General features: G+C 38.9%; 2 protein-coding genes across 6 annotated transcripts in view; both read right to left on the bottom strand.

Annotated features, from left to right (window-relative positions):
• Window positions 1-6,242, bottom strand: part of LOC146453032 (uncharacterized) — a 29,033-nt gene extending 22,791 nt beyond the window's left edge. Inside the window, exon 1 of one of the 3 annotated variants that reach the window (XR_014859600.1) lies at window positions 6,122-6,242. The gene's annotated coding sequence lies outside the window, so the exon portion shown is untranslated. Of the gene's footprint in view, window positions 1-2,722; window positions 2,847-6,121 lie in introns of those variants that run through there. The other 2 variants (XM_085097114.1, XM_085097115.1) reach the window with 2 other exon arrangements.
• The window catches only part of LOC146453031 (uncharacterized), a 41,329-nt gene extending 22,791 nt beyond the window's left edge, over window positions 1-18,538 (bottom strand). Inside the window, exons 1-5 of one of the 3 annotated variants that reach the window (XR_014859599.1) lie at window positions 18,307-18,538; window positions 16,113-16,178; window positions 13,317-13,811; window positions 12,358-12,589; window positions 10,751-11,626 (exon numbers count right to left, since the gene is read on the bottom strand). Coding sequence is in view for 2 of the 3 variants with exons in the window: in XM_085097112.1 (XP_084953238.1) it covers window positions 11,286-11,626; window positions 12,358-12,589; window positions 13,317-13,742 (999 nt within the window). In the remaining variant the exon portion in view is untranslated. Of the gene's footprint in view, window positions 1-9,718; window positions 11,627-12,357; window positions 12,590-13,316; window positions 13,812-14,678; window positions 14,890-16,112; window positions 16,179-18,306 lie in introns of those variants that run through there. The other 2 variants (XM_085097112.1, XM_085097113.1) reach the window with 2 other exon arrangements.
• Between the last annotated feature and the right edge of the window lie 46 nt (window positions 18,539-18,584).

Genomic DNA, 18,584 nt, shown 5'->3' with positions numbered 1-18,584 from the left:
ATGGTTGTCAAGCAATTTGAAAGGAGAAACAGAGAGAATACTTATGGCAGCTCAAGACCAGACAATAAACACCAGAAACTACCAGGAAGTAATATGTGGCCAACAAGTGGAGAGCAAACAAGTGGAGAGACAGTGGACCATATTGTATCTGGATGTGAGGTATTAGCCAAAACAGAGTACATCTCCAGGCACAATAATGCTGAAGCATATCTCCATTGGAGTATCTGTAAAGATCATGATGTCAAGATTACAGACAATTGGTACCAACACGCACCAGAGACTGTGATGCACAATAAAGACAACAACATCACCATCATGTGGGACATGCCAGTCAATACTGATAGAACTATAACAGCTAACAGACCAGACATCATTGTTAAAGATTCAGTAAATTCCACCTGCAAACTTATTGATATGTCTGTCCCATCAGATAGTAACATCGCACTTAAGAAAATCGTAAAGAAAAGCAAATACAAAGACCTAGAACTAGAAATACAGAGAATGTGGGATATGATAACCATAGTGATCCCTGTAGTTGTTGGGGCGCTTGGTACAGTAAGAAGGGGATGGTAGAAAACATCAAGAAAGTATCAGAGAGAACTACTGTGACAGAGATTCAAAAGATCTGCATGCTGGGATCTGCGCGAATCTTCAGAAAGGTCCTTAGTATATGAATAGAATGATTGACTTGTGAGTGACTGATGCCCCAGGTGCATGGTTTGCGCCCGGCTGATGCACAAAATGAACACCAGCAAACACTGTGATAACAGAGACAACAACAACAATAATAATAATAACAATAATAATAATAATAATAATAGTAATAATAATAATAATAACAATAATAAATAATAATAATAATAATAATAATAATAATAATCTGTGATTATAGCTAAGGTTCGCGGTGCACTCAAGAGGCCAGCTCACCCAATCCCCAGCCAAGGTAAGCTCGGGGACAATTCCCGGCTGTTCAGGTTCGGAAACGCTTTGCGAATAAAAACTTTATTCAAATAGAAATTGAAAGTGTATAGGTCTCCAAAGGGCTTTTCCCCTTTGTCTCTAGTTACATTCTGCGAATATTGAGAGAAAACAAAAGGTGAATTTCTCAGAAAAACATGAAGTTTGCCATCACAACTGGTATCTGCACTCTATCATAAAACAAATGATTTAATGTTCAGCTGGGTTTAGTTCTTTTAGGAGGCCTTAATTAATCCTCTCCTAGTACACGATAATTTTCTTTTCCTTGCAAGTCGTAGCTACGTCACTCATGACAACAATTTTGCTCCGTTTCAACTCAGCGCCGAACATCGATCTCTTGGGCCGTTTCATGTGGTACATTATCACTCCAGGCTTCACCATGTAGCAAGCTCTGTTGTACCTTTAGATTTTACCTTAACCGTTTAAAATATACCGACTCAAATTGATTCAGACATCGCGGGCGTGCCACAACCGCCTTGCCTTACTTGGTAAACAGTGTATGAGCCGCAAGGTTCTTGAAACCGAGGCGACCTTTGTCATCTTCTCTCTCCTCTCCATCATATTATTACACGGTAAATTCTTGAACTACGATTATTTGTAGATTTCTTTCCCGATCGAGTACTGACAGTTAAGCCAATGTATTCTGATACCGACCTCGATTCCCGACAAACCCATCCAACCGTTAGTAAGGACTTGAATCAACTGACCGTGATATAATCTCAGCTCTTTACTTCTCTGTCTTTTTATGGACGCTAGAGAGTAACTTTCAACAGTGTCTTCTCTTTCGTCTTGAGTCATTGAGTAAATTGAACTCCTTTCACTTTCATCGGAGAGGAAATTGAATCATGACACTTGTGGATAATGAGCTCTTTGAAATAATTTCCCGGAAAAGTGAGCGTTGTTTCAAAATATCCATGTTTTACATAGTAATAACTGTCACCTAATCAGTCCATTCTTTCTCCAGTTTTTGTCAAAGGAGTTGATAGGCAAGGAACTCAAACTGGATATTTTAATAGTACTTCACGAGAGTAGCTAAAAGAGGTCTCAGTATTTATCCGCAAATGTTCCAGGAAAGTTTCATGGGTCATCAAACGAGAACATTGCAAAATACTTACAATGTTATCTCCTGTGTTCCCAGATCGTTTAGTGGCGTTTTAAGACATATTTGTGCAAGCTAATACAGATTGGTGCGTTCGGATGTTTTAGCTGAAAATTTAGGATGGTGAGAGTTTTAGGAAAAGGAATTTTACTTGCCGAATTAAAGAAAATGCCAGCTGAACTTTTTTTTTCTGCATTTGCCCGTTCGAATTTGTTTGAATTAATTTGAGCCATCACGAAAAGAATTAGCTTTCCGAATGAAATTTTGAACTGGCATTTTGTCGAAGAGAACTGCAGATTTGCTTTACGACTTAAACCGAATTTCTGATAAGGCCATCAGGAAAGATATCCACCGAAATAAAACGTCGGAGCGCGAATGAGAGAGATTTCCAGTTTTATATCAGTCTTACTTTCGTTTTCACGTTTCTGACACGTTACGTTGTGCTGCGGGTAAACACGTTTAACAGCACTTTTCCAAGAAAACGAAGAATATCAGAAAGAGGTATAATTCAGAGTTTGTAGAAAGAAAATGTAAAAGTCGCGTTATGAGCAAAAAGTATTAAATCTCAGGCGGAAATGAATGTGGGTTCACGGAAGTCTAGGTTTTTAGTACTAGAAACGTACGCTCTAAAACAATACAACTTACCTTTTTTCAACGTTTCAGTTCAATCACAAGAAACAGCATTAATAAGCTAGTTAAACTGTAATTTTTAGCCTCCAATAAAACCCGATAAAACAACTTTCGTGGTCAGGAGTCCAAGACGACGTAAAATAAAATGTGGCGGATAAGTAAAGGGCTCCAAAACAACCTCCCGTTTAATATATTAAACTCAAACCACGTGAACTTGATCTATAATCTGATTGGTCAAATGCCTTTTCGACTCTATGTAACCATGGTAAATTTTCTAGGTATAGAGAATGTAAAGGAAATTGCATATTGTTTGTTTCCAAATTAAAAAAAAAACTGAAATACTTGTACTTAACTGATACTCAAGTAAAAGGCTCACTTGCAAGCTCATATTTCCACAGCTCTTGCTATCATAACCATCTAAAGGGTGCTTCAATGTGTGTTCTAAAATTATATCGAATGTTTTCTGTTTCTCAATGTCAAGAGGCGAATACTCTTGGACGTGTTAGGACATCTTAGTATCGGGAGAATAAGTTTAGTTCCCGAAACACATGGGAACCAGTGACTGATGATCAATCCGGAGTGTAATAATGGCATGCTGGTTAGCTGCCATGTTTAGAAGACGTGCCCCAGACATATTGATTCTGAGATCTAAACTGTGAATCCAAACAATTGAGCTCCACTTTATAGCTATAGACGCCGGTTTGATGAGTTCACAGGCGCCCGGAAACATTTACTACCAATTTCGGAACTTCCTCTGACAGCGGGGACAAACCGGACTGTAGTGGCTGTAATGGCTTCTTAGAAATCTTTCCGGTCTTTTATATAATTTAGAAAACAAACTCTGCTGCCATTTTGGAATTCTAAGCATAAACGACCGTGAGTATCAAAATAGGGAGAATCAAAATTGGGTTATTTTTCTGTCCCCTTCAGTTTTCAAGATAAACTTGTAACATATCTTTTCTTTTCCTTCATTCAGCAAAATCTGAGAGCCGCGTCTGAAAAAAAAGGAAGCATTCTCTTGCCTTTTCTTTTTTTTTCTTTTTTTTATTTTATATAACAACTGAAACTCGCCCGAATCTTACATCATTGAAGGGGTCTCTGTTTATGGAGTCATATCATCCACCATCATACACTACCCTAAATAACGTCTGGATCCAAGCTGATGGACCTTGGAATGGAAGAATCCGCCGCAAGGAGTTCGACCTTTAATATGCTGCCGCTGGAGTTCCTTAATCTTCAAGCCCGGAGTGCGAGCTTTTCCTAAGCCCCTCTCCCCTTCACAGGCAGTTGTTTTAAGGGGAGACTCCTCGAAAGCGATCGACGGCGCTGGAAGCTACCCGTTTTCATCTCCTCTTTCTATGCTTGCTGAGCAGTCTATATACTTTCTCAAAATTTCCTTTTTTGTGGGAGTCCAGCCAGGACAATATAAATAAAACGACTTGAGGCAAGTCCAAGCAGGCTTGTTCTTGCAAGGTGTTTTATTTGAATGGTCACATACATCTTTAGGAATGTGCTCAGGGACTCATGATCAAACGTTAGTTGAAAAACTTTTCACTACTAGATTTCACAAGTCAACCGGGCTAGAAAAACTGTACTTCTCATCAACTTTGACTCAGTGGTTGATCATATTTAAGGATTTCATTCACACACTCAGACTTAAGAATATAATTACCTTGTACAGTAACTAAGTGAACTAGTGGAGTTCCAGAATACGTAGCTCAGTTTTAATTGAATGTTCGCAGCAGTGAGCTTTCACCAAACCACTCCAAAGTTTAATAGACTGACACAAACTTTACCCTGCATGGGAAAGTATGTTGAACTGCTTGAGAGCATTCAATCGAATCTTTTGTTTCCTAATTGACGTTTGTTGTTGTTTTATTGGGGTTTCCACGAAGAGCTTTACCTCAGTGCAGGTGCTGTTGATTCTGGGAATTAAAGGGGAAGTCTCATGGGGTTTTTTCACCCGTTTGGTTAAAAATGGTGAAATAAGACCTTCACATAGCTACAAAACAATTTTACAACAACGAGAGGAAAGAGATCAACTCAATTCTTGAAAAGAACAACTCGTGATCTGTTCTAGCGCATTTTAAAAACAAAAATGCGAGAACTTGAAAAACGTTAGCCTAACATTTTTCAAATTTTTTAACCCATTCCGACCTACTCTGTCTCTGACCAGAGGCACCAATCGACAGTTTTATTGCACTAAGGTGGTAATTTATAACAAAACTAGACAATTATTTTATGTTTCTGTTGACAGACAAATATTTTGGGGTTTTGAAATGAATCAAATTCGCGTGATACTTCCCCTTTAAAGAACATGAATGAGCCGAGTTTTGTCAGGGATCCTAGAGTGTTTCTAAATCTTCGTAAAGCTGATCAGAAGCCACGTCAACCGTATCGGATTGGAAAAGGCATTCTAATTTTACTGAAGATTGCTCTGAAAAAATGCTCAGTGATGAGTCATGAGATAATTTTCCCGGAAAAGAGACAGTCAAAAGAAAACCGTTTGCATTACAGTTCCGGAACTGAAAACGAACTGTCACCTTCCTTGGGCTTTCATAGAATTTTACTAAAATATTAATATAATTATTATTGGTGGTAAATGGAATAAAATGTTCGAGATTTAAGGAAAAATAACTCAGACATTTCCGAGAAACGACAGTTCAAAGTGAAATTGAATTCTGTGCGCACCGAACTAAAACACTTTCACCTTTAATACTTCTTCTTCCGGCTTACTACCGCGCTGTTGGACGGACGCCGAAGCGACTAGATTTTGGGAAAGCCCAGTCATATTTTACTTTAGAGCCGTAACGAAAATCAATTTATCGAGGCAACTGCTCCGCTTTTGAATCTTGTCAAAAAGTCATTTACTCAGTATTTCCCAGAAACACAAATGTAAATTTTCACTGTTCTATTCTCCTTCAGTACACACAATATATCGCATAGTAAAAACAACTACTCCGCACTATAAAAATTCTAAGAGAAATAAAACGGGATGTATACAAAACAAACAAATGACCTGAACCGACGCTTTTGCCACCAATTTCTGAACGAAAGTTTAAGGTTTCCACTGAGAAAGACTGAAGGTCACAGAGATGTCGGTTCTTTCAGTCCAGTAGCACATTTGACTTTCGCTTTAAACTTGCTAAGGTTTAACAATTGTCTAGGGCATATCAAACGCATCATTTTGTATAAAGGAAACAAATAACAAATTAGTTACTTTCGGTGCTAGTATTTCAGTAATACCGAAAGTAAAGCTTTAGTCACCTGGTTCATATCAAATATTCTCGCTTATCGACGGTACTAAAAAACCTACTCACACTACACAGGACAAGGAATTGATGGCCTCGCTATGTCTTGGCGCGAATCTTACTGAAACTTAAAAAACAAATTGCAACAGTATCAATGACTTACCTACGAAGCTTCTAATCACAGGCTAATCCGTCAATTTGTCCTTTTTTGAAAAGGAGTGGACGACTCGAAGGCACTAGTGCTTCGGTAGGCAAGTTTCGATTTATTACAAAAAAGTCATGTGACTAAGTTATTAAAGTCGATTTTTTTTGCGAGTTGCATTACGTATTCCAAGAAATGTCACTTCTGATTTTGGTTGGCGGTTTAATTAAAATCCACTCATACAGGTGTGCTTGCACCTTGACTGTGTGAACAGTCTTTCAACATGCAGTTCATTTGTCTCACTGGAGTAAGTACCGACGAGTTGTCCGTATTTCCAAACTCGACTGTTCGACGCTATTAAACATTGCCGACTTCTCTTTTGAAAAGCTGAGCCCGGTGCCTCCTGGTCAAGCTTATTGGCCCGATAAACACAAGTGGACGGTCTCTAGATACGGTATAGATAACTTCGTGGAAAGAGTACGCGCATACGGTGTTTCACACGAGTTGTTGACGTATCAGAAATCGAACGAGTGAGCGCATAATACAAAACAACGAGTGCGTAAACACCGTCCGTACAAAGCCTGCCTCCTCCTCAGGCGCTTCGTTTCGCATTTTGGTCAAAGGCGACCGCGAAACGCGAGTGACGAAGCGCGAAGCGCGAAGGGCGGTGACGAAGCCCGAAGGACCACAGGAAGGAGAATGAAGAGAGAGAAGCTTCCGTTACGCTACTTGACGTCATACCGGATCACGTGATGACCGAGCCACACAGATACAGACCTGACTCACGTTTGCTATTGAATCTTGGTGGGGGCTCGGATGATTTACTTTAAAGTTATGATCTTTCGGGCTCGCTTCACAATCTGTCCCGGGAATCTGACCCCAAAGCGTAATTTCTTTTCCGCCATACTTCTTAGAAGTTATTCTTTCTATTTACCGCTTCAAAAAGGATTTTTCTCTTTCTGAAAACGGCATATTACCATCTTGAGGCGGAAAATTAACATGGCCACCAACAACAAAAAGGCTTTTTTTCTCCGCCCTAGTAAGACCTACAAATATCTAAGCTGGTTTTCAAGAAGGTGGCTACAGACGTTAAGCACATTTTCAGATTTTCTAGGCGGAAGGAATATGCCAGTCATTAACAAGACTTCAGTTAGTGTTCATCACAAGAAAGTAAGGTTAAAGACTGTTGTGGGAGAGAAAAGAGTGGCGTTTCTTTGGAATTAGACATGGCATTGACAGTCTGCATGGAATGAAACATGACCTGTGAGCTTCCTACAAAACGTGTCACAAGTGAGCAATAGTTAACCCCGCCAAGTCCGCCAACGCATCTAAATTGTCACCCCAATCCCGGTCTTTTAGCGCTCAAGTTTAGCTTTCTTCTTGCTTCTTGCACTTAGCTTGCTTCAGAGCAAGACAGCATAGGGTTTTCACTTATAATGTGGCGCGCGCTATGTTACCTATTGAAAGCCAGTTTTCTCTTGTTTTCGTTCTACCTATTCTGTCATAATTAAAAACTGTGCCCTCGAACCCTCGCTGGTAAAAGTAATAGCGTGTATCAGGCTTTGATGTAGTTTTTCTCCATTACCTTCGGTGAAATCTTCTGAAAAATATGTTTGTTTCACAAACATCTACTAATCCCCCTTGTAATCTATGTACTTATTGACCTGAAATTCAATGGGAAATGCTAAAAACGAATATCTCAAGAAAAGTTAAGAAAAACTGCACGTAATTTCTGTAGACACCATCTGGAAAGGCAGCTCGGATATACGCGCAGATAATGCGGGATTCTGATTGAGCCGTGTTTGCTGCAGACAATCGGAACTTCAGAGGACAAAAAAACATCCCTTCTAAGGGATGGTTAAAAGTACGCGTGAAAATTGGCAAGAAAAAAATTAAAAAATTAAAATTTTGCGAAAATTTGGGAGCCGAATTTCGCGAGTATTAATTTTCGCGATTGCAAGAGAAATTAAAGCAAAGGTGTACTAAATTTCACGATTTTATCATTGTTTTATTTTCTTAAACCCTGAGCTTAGGGCACTTGTCACAAAGAATAAGGAAATACTGGAAGGATACTAAGGTCTGGTTCAATCTAATCTGAGACAACAAGGAGCCTACAAATGGAAACTTATTTGATGACTGCTCCAAAGACGTTTTGGCTGAATTACGAGCTGAAGAAAATAGCGAACTGAGGAAGAGTGCTAGTCGAAAACAAGACCGGAAAGATTTTTGCAAGACAGTTCAGTTTTACCTCAGAAAACTTTACAACAAGGCTCAGTTTACTTTTAGAACATTTAAAATTCTTGCTTTGGTATATGATATGGTATTAAATTTGGCGATTTTCTCGAAATGCGAAAATCGTGAAAATTAGTAAGAATAAGGTAGTTTCTGAAGAAACTATGGTGCTCCGTTGGTAGGAGAGTGGAAACGAATGTTTTTGCTGTTGTGAGTTAATCAGTACTGATAATTTGGCCTCCGAAAAGAGATTTTAGCGCTGACGTTTCGAGCGTTACGGCCGCTATCTTCGCTTCTCAAACTCATTAATAATTCATGCAGTCAAAAGCCAATAAATGACCTCCATTTCGGTCAGGTGGATGAATCTTGATACCTCAATGAAACACCAGATGAAACACCACCAGGTTTTCATCTGAGATGAAACATGTTTTTCATCTGAGATCAAACATTTGCATTTTAATGAGATTAATTTCTTATTGTTTCATTTGAGAAGACATGTCAAAAACTCGGGCTTCGTGCTTTATCACGGGTTCCAAATACCTCGAAACAGATGAAAGCACTCGGCCTGCGGCCTCGTGCTTTCATCTGTTTCTCAGTATTTGGAACCCGTGATAAAGCACTCGCCCTCGTTTTTGACATATTACTTAACACTCGGAACGTCAGCATTCGAATCTCTTTACGGGGGCAAAATAATCTCATTGATAAAACTCAACAAGAATTTAATTGTTTGTTTTTTTTTTTTTGCTATATTATGCAATTTGAAGTGGCAAAAAAATTAACATTGCATACCAATGAGTATTTATCATTACTGAGTTGAATAGACTAACGAGTCTCAAATTGTCATTTTTTTTTTTTCTGTTTAATCAGAGCAGGTAGATAACTGCTGATTCTGACATAAAACAACGGCAAAGGCTAGAACTTGTTTACCCTTCTGACCTCTAAAAATATGAGTGCGTTCGCCTCATTTATGGGAAATAGGGCAGGCAAATTAAACTTCTGGGGCCGGTTGTTTAAACAGAGTCTAACTTAGGCCAAGACTTAAGACAATTCGTGGACCTCCAAATCTGTTTATAAGTGGTTTACTTTAAGTAGATAACTAGTTAACTTTTCTGGTCTGGGCTGCAAGCCTTCTTGTTACCGTCAGCAGTAGACAATGTTTAGATATGATTGTTGGCAAAATTGAAAATGGCTTAGAACGTGGTTTTGTTAAACACCACTAACTGTCTTATAAAAACTGACCCCACGTGAAGTTAAGTGCGAAACACATATAAGTTTTCCTGCGTGTAGCGTGTTGTGGAGGATTTAATAACGATTTAAGAAAGCCTCCTAATTGTCGCTTGTCTTCTTTTGTAAGAAGTCTTTTCATAGGTTCGGTCGTAATCAGAATTCAGTTTCATCTTTTATTAAAAACACAGTTCAAGTTAAGGCGTCCCGTATTTATATTACATATAGTCGGTCACACTTAATAGGCAGACGTTACTGACGTTACTTACTTAATTACTTAGACGTTTAAGACGTCTTTAGCGTAAATATGACCATTCTCGCTTCCCGTCTCCTTCCTGCTGCAATGTACTGGGTTGGTCAGTGCAGAGTTTCAAGCAATTACCCTCAGTACCAAAAGAAAGCAGGGTTGTTAGCACTCGAACGAGAAAAACGTAGCGCCCTGAATTCAAACTTCTTGCTCTGCGTGCGCTGAATTTTAGCATTGATACCACCTACCAACTAAATACATTACCTTTTAAGAATATGAGTAAATTGATAGCGAAGCTAATACTAATTCTTTTATAGACTGATATGTCTGCCAGTTTCTATAATATATGTATATACACGTCTACTTTATTTACTCAGCCTAGAATCAGTTCATCCAGCGACAAATACGTAACCACTCAACTTAAAACAGGCCCCTGTGATATTTGAACGATATCTTAATCAAAGACCTCAGACCCTAAGGCAACTCAAACTATACTCTACTTCCTACCAATTCATGCTAGTAACCTAACCTTACTCAGTTCCTATTAATAAAAACTATCGATATAAAGCTTTACGGTTCGAATTGCTTGTTTAACAGACAGATGCGATAGCGAGCCGCTCAAACAAAGCACAACCATAAAAGCAATGGCAATATTGCTAAAGAAAACCTCATAAAGTCTGATTTACACTAATAACTGAGTTGCTCCACGCAGTCAGGTCTAAAAAAGAATCTTCTCCTTACCAAAAAGCATGTTAACTGTTGCCTTAAAAAGGCTTTATCCTCAGCTTTATGCATTAAACACAGCAGCCATAAATGAATGAAATTGGTTCTTGTATACTACAAGCCAATGTGAGACCAAAACGGTCGAAAATTTAAAATAACTCTTAACACTAGCGACGCAAGCACAGGCGAAAGCATAAGAATGCTTATTTCAACGTGAAAAAGGCCTCGACGCAAGCATAAGCACAAGCACAAGGATCAAAATTTTTTCTCTTCTTGTGCTTTTTTTGTGTGTCAGTTACTTCGCGTTGGTTTTCACATGACATAAAGCTCTTATGCTTGTTCTTGTGATTGCTCCTGCATGTGCTTGCCATGCGTCGCTAGTGAAAACCGGGCTTTAAGTTCACGGCCAAATAACAAAACAAAAGGCGATACGGGTTAACACTATGAGCTCTCAGAACCCAGAACGCATTTTCCCCTACTGTAGTTCCTTATACCAAAGGCTTTGGAATAAGGAAAAGTAATGAAAATCGATCAGTCGGATCTAAATTACCTTGCCCTGAGTTACTTTACCTTACTTATCACCTCAATCTTACTTTAAGACTTATTCTACTGACTTAATTTTATACTGATAAGTAGATTTTAGGAAGCTCTTTACGATGCTTCAATATGAAAACTACAAACATGTTTTCTAAAAGAGTTTGTTTTGTTACTCGCGTTTTTTGGTGTAGCTAGGCGCCTGGGGTCTAGGCAGGCTGACATTTACGAAACGTCATTCCCAGTGAGGTCGCTGAACGAGGCATAACGCGATACATCGTTATCCAACACATCAAGCTGCTTCTTCAACAAGGGCAGTCTCACCTCGACGTCTCGTTTAATATCTTTTGCAAGCAGTCCCGCTTTCTGCAAGTCGTTGTGCTTGAACTCTTCGCATTCGATGAACAGCTTCCTATTGTTGAGAAAACTCTGTGCCTTTTGTTTGCAGAGGGCTACCGCGGCAACGAAGAGGCTTGCTAGTGCGAAGTAAGGGTTCATCCTCTTGGTCAGTTTAACATCATCGTCAACATCGTCATCGTCATCGCCACCATCCCTATGATACAAAACTTAAGAGAGAGAGAAAAATAGAAAACAAAAAAGAAGTCGATACTGTATAAGTCAAGTTAACGCATGCATTATGCCCTAACTCCCGATACCAAAGGACCAAAGGCTTTCGAATAGTAAAAGGAAATGAAAATCGCTCATCTGAAACTCAGCAAGTCTCTGTAAATTCACTAGTCGGGGCATAAGGAAATGTTCATTTTTCAGGGTTGGCGAGAAGAAAGGGAAGCCAAACGTTTGGAGAAACAGTTTATAACAAGCTTAGTCATGTTTATTTATCAAACATCAAAATACTGTTCACTCTGCTATTTATTGTTTTCATCTTTATTTGTTTTCAAATGGTTTGATACCATATATAAGGGAAAACATTTTCACTATAAAACCAAGAGTATACTAGAACAATGCAAACCATATATCAGACAAAGTATTTAAAATTAAAATACCGTGGGAAACTTAAAACATCAAAACAGAAATTGTATTAAAACGAATCGGCACACAAATATAATTATAAAAAAGATCCTTTAACATGTTATTATCTTCACTGCGTTCCCCTTTCAGTGTATAGCCTGTTTTGTCTGTTTTCCTTTACTTATGACCCACGATCCTTTGCCTTCACCAGCCGACCCTGAGGCTAACGATGAGTTCCCTAAGGCCATTCATTAGCTAGAAAACTATTTGTATCTAGACAAACATCAAATCTTGTGCACGAAAAAGGACTAAAATAACGTAAACTTACAGCCTGCGGTAAAGGAAACTGCCATGATCCATATAATTCCAACGATGAGAAGATTACGAGCAGATATAGTCGACTCTTTTGCTCCAAGTTGAAGGCGGGTGTTGGCTTCTCGTACAGAAGCGAAGTCATCCTCGCATGAATCTACATCACACTTCGTAGTAACAAACCCTATTTCCAGTTTCTTGCTTTCAGTATTCGAGATCTTGCAGCCATCTTCAACAGCTCTTTGGATCTGCGTAATTTTCATCGGGAATTTATTAACTTGCACGCATGCGCCAAGTGGATTTGGATTGGGACTTTGTTACCATGGCTAATACCCCTACCACACCCTTCGCTTTTCTTTCGTTCTCGTCTTGCATCTTTTGTTTTTTGCATATTTTGTTATAATTACCTATTGTGGCGATCCGATAAATAAATAAATAAATAAATAAATAAATAAATAAATAAATAAAGTAGTTTAAAGTAGAGTGTTTTTCTTTCGATTTCTCGGAACTGAATATTCCATACAGCTGGGAAACAGGTTCATCGTTATGCACGTACATCGCAGTCATACCTCAAATTTTTATTCAATTTTCAACCTGTAGTTATTGTGAAACCCAACTTCCTAAGGAATAAAATGGATGATTAACTAGTAGGGTTTAGCGTCCTGTCTCAAGGCTGAACTTAACTATGGTCGGGAGATTAGCATTCAACTAATGATGAAACTAAAACAGGCAAACAGTCATATTCTTTAAGTCGGTCAATGTGAACTATTGATGCTACTCTGCATAATTGGAAATGACATGAATCTCACGAAACGTTACTGACTTTGCTCAAAAGCAGAGCGATTTTTATTAGAAAAAAGATGAACTATGAATAAATTGTATACATAAATGCTTAAACATTCCGGCTCACTCTGACAACAGCAGTAGCGGCAGCCGGCAGTAGCATTATACATCAGCAACAACAAGTAAACGTACCGCATCTTTCAAGTTCCCAACATCTTGCTCCACCTTCCTGAGTTTCATTTCTACACCCTCAAGGTTTCGCTTCACCACGTCAAACTCTTCTCGATGTTCTTCCGGAATGTTTCCCTCCATTTTCATGGCATCGGACAAGGTAGTCAAGAGATAAGTAAACACGAATCTTGCCCAAGTGAAACCTCCAGAAGCCAGTGATTGCAAGGCACTGGTGATGATTTGAAGCCAGTTCTTTCCCCTTGGCGGAGCTGGCGCACCCGCTCCATTTGTTACCCTGAGATGACGTAAATTTTCGGACAGCTGAGCCTTTACATCTGGGTTTTGCTTCAAGAGTTTCGCTAGCTCTGCCGCAAGATCACCTTCGTTGTTGAGGTCTTGTACAGGAGCGCGGAAAGATTCTTCACGGGCTCTCTGATCAGCCATCATCTTAGAATGGAGGAACTGTGAGTGGGTGTTAACTGCTAGTCTCTGATCAAGAAATTCTGCGTATCAGATCTATACAACAAGAGGAGAACACAGAATTGAGCAGAGTGCGAGCAAAATTATGGCCAAACTCTCTTCACGATCTTAGTTAGTAACAACAATAAGATTTTTCCTGGAAGTCGAGACAAATTACAGCTAAGGGTTACAGTTCTGAGTATCTGAGCTAAGAAAAAGTGGCGAAAATTTAGAAATGACAGCTGTAAGTTTGAGACGTATACATTTACATTTTTACATTACATTTTTATCAGAAAGGTTTTACTTCTTTAAGTCTTCTGAAACCACTTCGAAGGCTTTCTATAGATCTGTGATGATAACTAAGGTCAGCGGTGCACTCAAGGAGCAAGGAAACAGCTCACCCAATCCCCGGCCAATATGAGCGTTGGGACAATTCCCGCGGCTCAATTTTCAGTTTCAGAAATGCTCTAGCCAATGAAAACTTTAAAATAGAAATTGAAAGGGTATTCAAGGTCTTCAAAGGGTTTTATCCCGTTGTCTCCAATTACATTCTGCGAATAATGAAAGAAAACAAAAGGTAAATTTCTCAGAAAAAACCCGAAGTTTGCCATCACAACTGATATCTGTAATCAGATCACAAGGCAAATGTTGTAATAGATACAAATTATGTTACCCGATTGCAATGTTGGTTTTAGCACATGAGTCTTTTTAATACACGGGCTGTGGTACTGTTTATATTCAAAATCTGTTCAGCTGGGTCAGGTGCTTTTAGTATGCCTTAATTATCCTCTCCCAGAACACAATTTCTTTCGGCTTTCTTTCTCCTGACCCACGTAGCTGCGTCAATATGACAACAAATTTGGTCACAGAGCTTGGTTCGTTTTGAGCAACTCAGGGCCAAACCTCTGATCGCGTGGGCCTTACCATCATGTGGTACAGTCACTCCAGGTCACTCCAGGCCTCACTATGTAGCAAGCCCTGCTGTACCATGCGATTGTAGCTTAACCGTTTAATACTCGGATGTGGCTCAAATTGATTCACACGTCATAATACTTCCAAACTTAACTAAACTGCGCCCAGCTTGCCTAACTTGGTACGCAAAGCATGTGAGTCGGCCGCAAGGTTCTTGAAACGGCCGTTCTTAGTCAACCTCTCTCTCCTTTCCATCATATCATTACGCGAAAAAAGTTTTAATCGATGATTATTGGTAAAATTCTATTCCGAACTAGTAATGTATCTGACACGATTTCCGAGAAAACCGCTGTGCGGACTCTAACATCAACTGATTATATAACCTCAAAATCTTTCTTTTGCCCTTTTTCTTATGGAGGGTGGAGAGCAGCTTTCAGCATTATCTTCTCTTTCGTCTTAAGTAATTGAGTAAATATATTGAACTTCATGTTCATCGGAGAGGAAATTAACTGATCACAAATGAGCTCTTTCCGACATTTCCCGGAAAAATGCATGATCGTTGTTTCAAAATGTCCATATTTTACATAGTAATAATTGTCGCATCATCAGTCCATTCTTTCTCCAGTTTTTCTTTTTCATAGGAATAGATTGGCAAGGAAATTTAACTGCATATTTCAATAGTCAGTACTGCATGAGAGTCGCTAAAAGGAGGACTTATTTATCCGCGAATGTTCTGGGGCAGTTTCCAAAGTCACCCAACCGGAGAATATTTTTAAAAGCACAAGACTTGCCTGTATTCCCAGATCGTTTTGTGGGGCTTGTAAAAGACTTTTTTGTATAAGCTAATACAGACTGATCCGTTAGGATGCTTTAGCTTAAAATTTAGGACGCTGAAAGTTTTAGGGAAGGGAATTTTATTCGTCGAATTTACGGGCTGTTGCTGGCTTTAGGAAAATGCTAGCTGACCTTTCTTTTGCATTTTTTAAAAGGACGTATTTGGCCCGTTCGAATTACTTTGAATTAATTTGAGCTCAGTATCACGAAAGGAGTTAGTTTAAATATCCAGTGTTATGGAATTCGTAGCTGTCATTTTGTCGAAGGGAACTGTACATTTGCTTTGCGGCTATTAATCCGATTTTCTGAGGCGATCTAACTAAGACCACCCGTAAATGAACAGTCGAAGGGCGAATGAGAGAGATTCCGAACTATTCTCCATGATACTTTCGGTTGATGTTGCCCTGTTGGTAAACTCGTTAAACAGCATTTTCCAAGAAAACGAAGGATATCTGGAGGCGGTATAATTCATATTTTTATTGAAAAGCAAGGCGAAAGTTGTGTTATTAACTATAAATATTACTGAAGTCTGGACTGAATCTAGGTTCGCGGAAGTGCCCAACTATGCTAGGTTTTCGTAGAAACTGTACGCTCCAAAACAAAACAACTTACCTTATACTTTGATTATAGCTAGATATACGGAGTGAATTGAAGGACAGCAGCTTCTCCTCTCAGTCTCTGTTCAAGAAAAAATATTAATCAGTTAGCGAAAGCTTATTTTTTAGTCTCCAATAAACCCAGATTCTTCGAGTCAGAACATGTTAAAACACGTTTCACGGGGACTTGATCGTCTTGACCTGATCTAGAAAATAACCTTTTGAAAAGGGGAGCTTTGATTGGCTAAATGCTTTATTTCTTTAAATGTAACCATGGTAACCAGTTTTCTAGTTTGTGTTTCCAAAGTAAATGAAATATTTGTAAAAGTATCAAAGTAACTGGAACTCGAACACACGAAATAGCATCATAACTATAAGCTAAGACTCACTTGCAAACTCACATTTCCGTTCACCAAACTTGCACAGCGAACAGAACGTGCGCCATTAATTAGCGCGCGCATAGCCGGGAATTTTTATTTTCTGCTCCGAAAACCAAACCAACAAAACTAAGCAATGATTCCCTGTCTATTCTCAAATTATATCGACCGAAACAGAAAATGTTGTCTTTTTCAAGAAGTCAAGAAGCGGTTACTGTAGGGACGAAAAAAAATTTTTCATATTGGGCCGATTTCCGTCCACTTACTTTTTCTTTGTCCAATTGAGCAAAATTGGCCCCATTAATTGCTACGTTTGTAAAATGAACCTTTAAATGCCTTGTTTAGAAGACGTATCCAGAGATTAGATACATTCAGTGATTCTCTTGAGCTTTGACTCACTGAGTGAACATACTTTAAAAGGGTTTTAATCCACACACTGAGACTTTAGAATCACCTTGTATAGTAACTATAAGTGAACTAATGGATTTCCAGGGTAGGTACTGAAGTTCCTTATAGGATAGGATAGGTATTGAATGTTGGCGGCAGCAGTGAGCTTTCATTAACCCACTCAATAGTTTATTAATAAATAGAACACAATCTTGTCATGACCCAGCATGGGAAAGTATGTTAAATTGCTTGAGAGCATTCAATCGAATTAAACCTATAGTTTCCTTAATGAATTTTTTTGCCCGTTTATTCGAATTTTCCACGAGGAGGTTCATCTGTGTTCATCTGTGCTGTTGATTCTGGGAATTGAAGAAATGAGCCGAGTTTAGCCATTGTTTTAGTGTGTCTCTAATTAATTCTGAAGCCTAGCCAACAGGAATTCTAATTTGACTGAAGATTATTCTGATAAAATGCTCAGGGAAGAGTCATGAGGTTAATTTCCCAGAAAAGAGACAGTCAAAAGAAAATTGAGGTTGGCTGGACATTACACTTCCGGAACTGAAAACGAACTGTCAACTTCCTCGGGGTTTCAAAGAATTTTACTAAAATATTAATATAAAAATTGAGCTGATAAATGGAATAAAATGATCGAAATTAAAGGAAAAAATAACTCAGAAATTTCAGAGAAACGACACGTACTTGATTTTGGGTTTATACAATCAAAGTGAAAGTTGAATTCTATGCTCACCGAACTACCGCATCACTTTCACCTTTAATGCTTCACTACCGGCTTACTACCGTCTTCGGACGCCGGACGAAACTTCGAGATTTGAGATTTTGGGAAAGCCAGGCCATATATTACGTTAGAGCCGTAACGAAAATCACTTTTTCGAGGCAACTGCGCCAGTTTTGAATCTTTTCAAGAACTCATTCTCTTAGTTGAATTCTCATAAACACAAATTTAGATTTTCACTGTACGGGTTCTTTTCGCCTTGTTTTCCTTATTACATACAACATACTGTCATAGTGAACACAGCTGCTCCGCACTAGAAATTCTAGGAGAAATAGAACTCGATGCCTGTATACAAAATAAATTAAGATAATCTGATGATATACTTTCGTTATCAATTACCGAACGAAAGTTTAAGGCCGGATTGAAGGCCGCGGAGATGAGTCTTTGTTCCAGCGTCAATAGCACATTTGATTTTCGCTTTATACTTGCCAAGGTTTAGCAACCGCCTAGGGCATGCATATCAAACACATCGTTTTGCAGAAAAGAAACGAATAACAAGTAAGTAATTTCGGTACTAGCGGTTTAGTGATACCGAAAGTACCATAGAAATACGCCATGGCAATCGACAGGACTCCAAATTGATAGGCTACAGCTATATGCCAACGCGAGGCCTATAAACTTAAAAACAAATTACAACAGTATCCGTTACTTACCTACGAAGAAGTCATACGGCTAGTCTGGGTTGTATTCATAGGCTAATCCGTCAACTGATTTGTCATTTTTTGAGTAGAACGACTCGAAGGAATTGCTTCGGTGGGCAAGTTTCGATTTTATATTGCCGAGAAGTCATGTGACCAAAGATAAAGTAAATTAAACTAGCGAGTTCCGTTACTACCTCATAATTCCAAGAAACGTCACTTGCTCATTCACTCACACGAGTGGTCTTGTCCCTCGAGTCCTCGATCCTCTGAGCAGTCTTCCAACTGATACT

This window comes from Pavona decussata, unplaced genomic scaffold (genome assembly GCF_977016875.1).
Source record: "Pavona decussata unplaced genomic scaffold, jaPavDecu1.1 SCAFFOLD_353, whole genome shotgun sequence".
In the NCBI taxonomy this organism is placed as follows: domain Eukaryota; kingdom Metazoa; phylum Cnidaria; class Anthozoa; order Scleractinia; family Agariciidae; genus Pavona; species Pavona decussata.
This window is presented reverse-complemented; position numbering and strand designations above follow the sequence as displayed.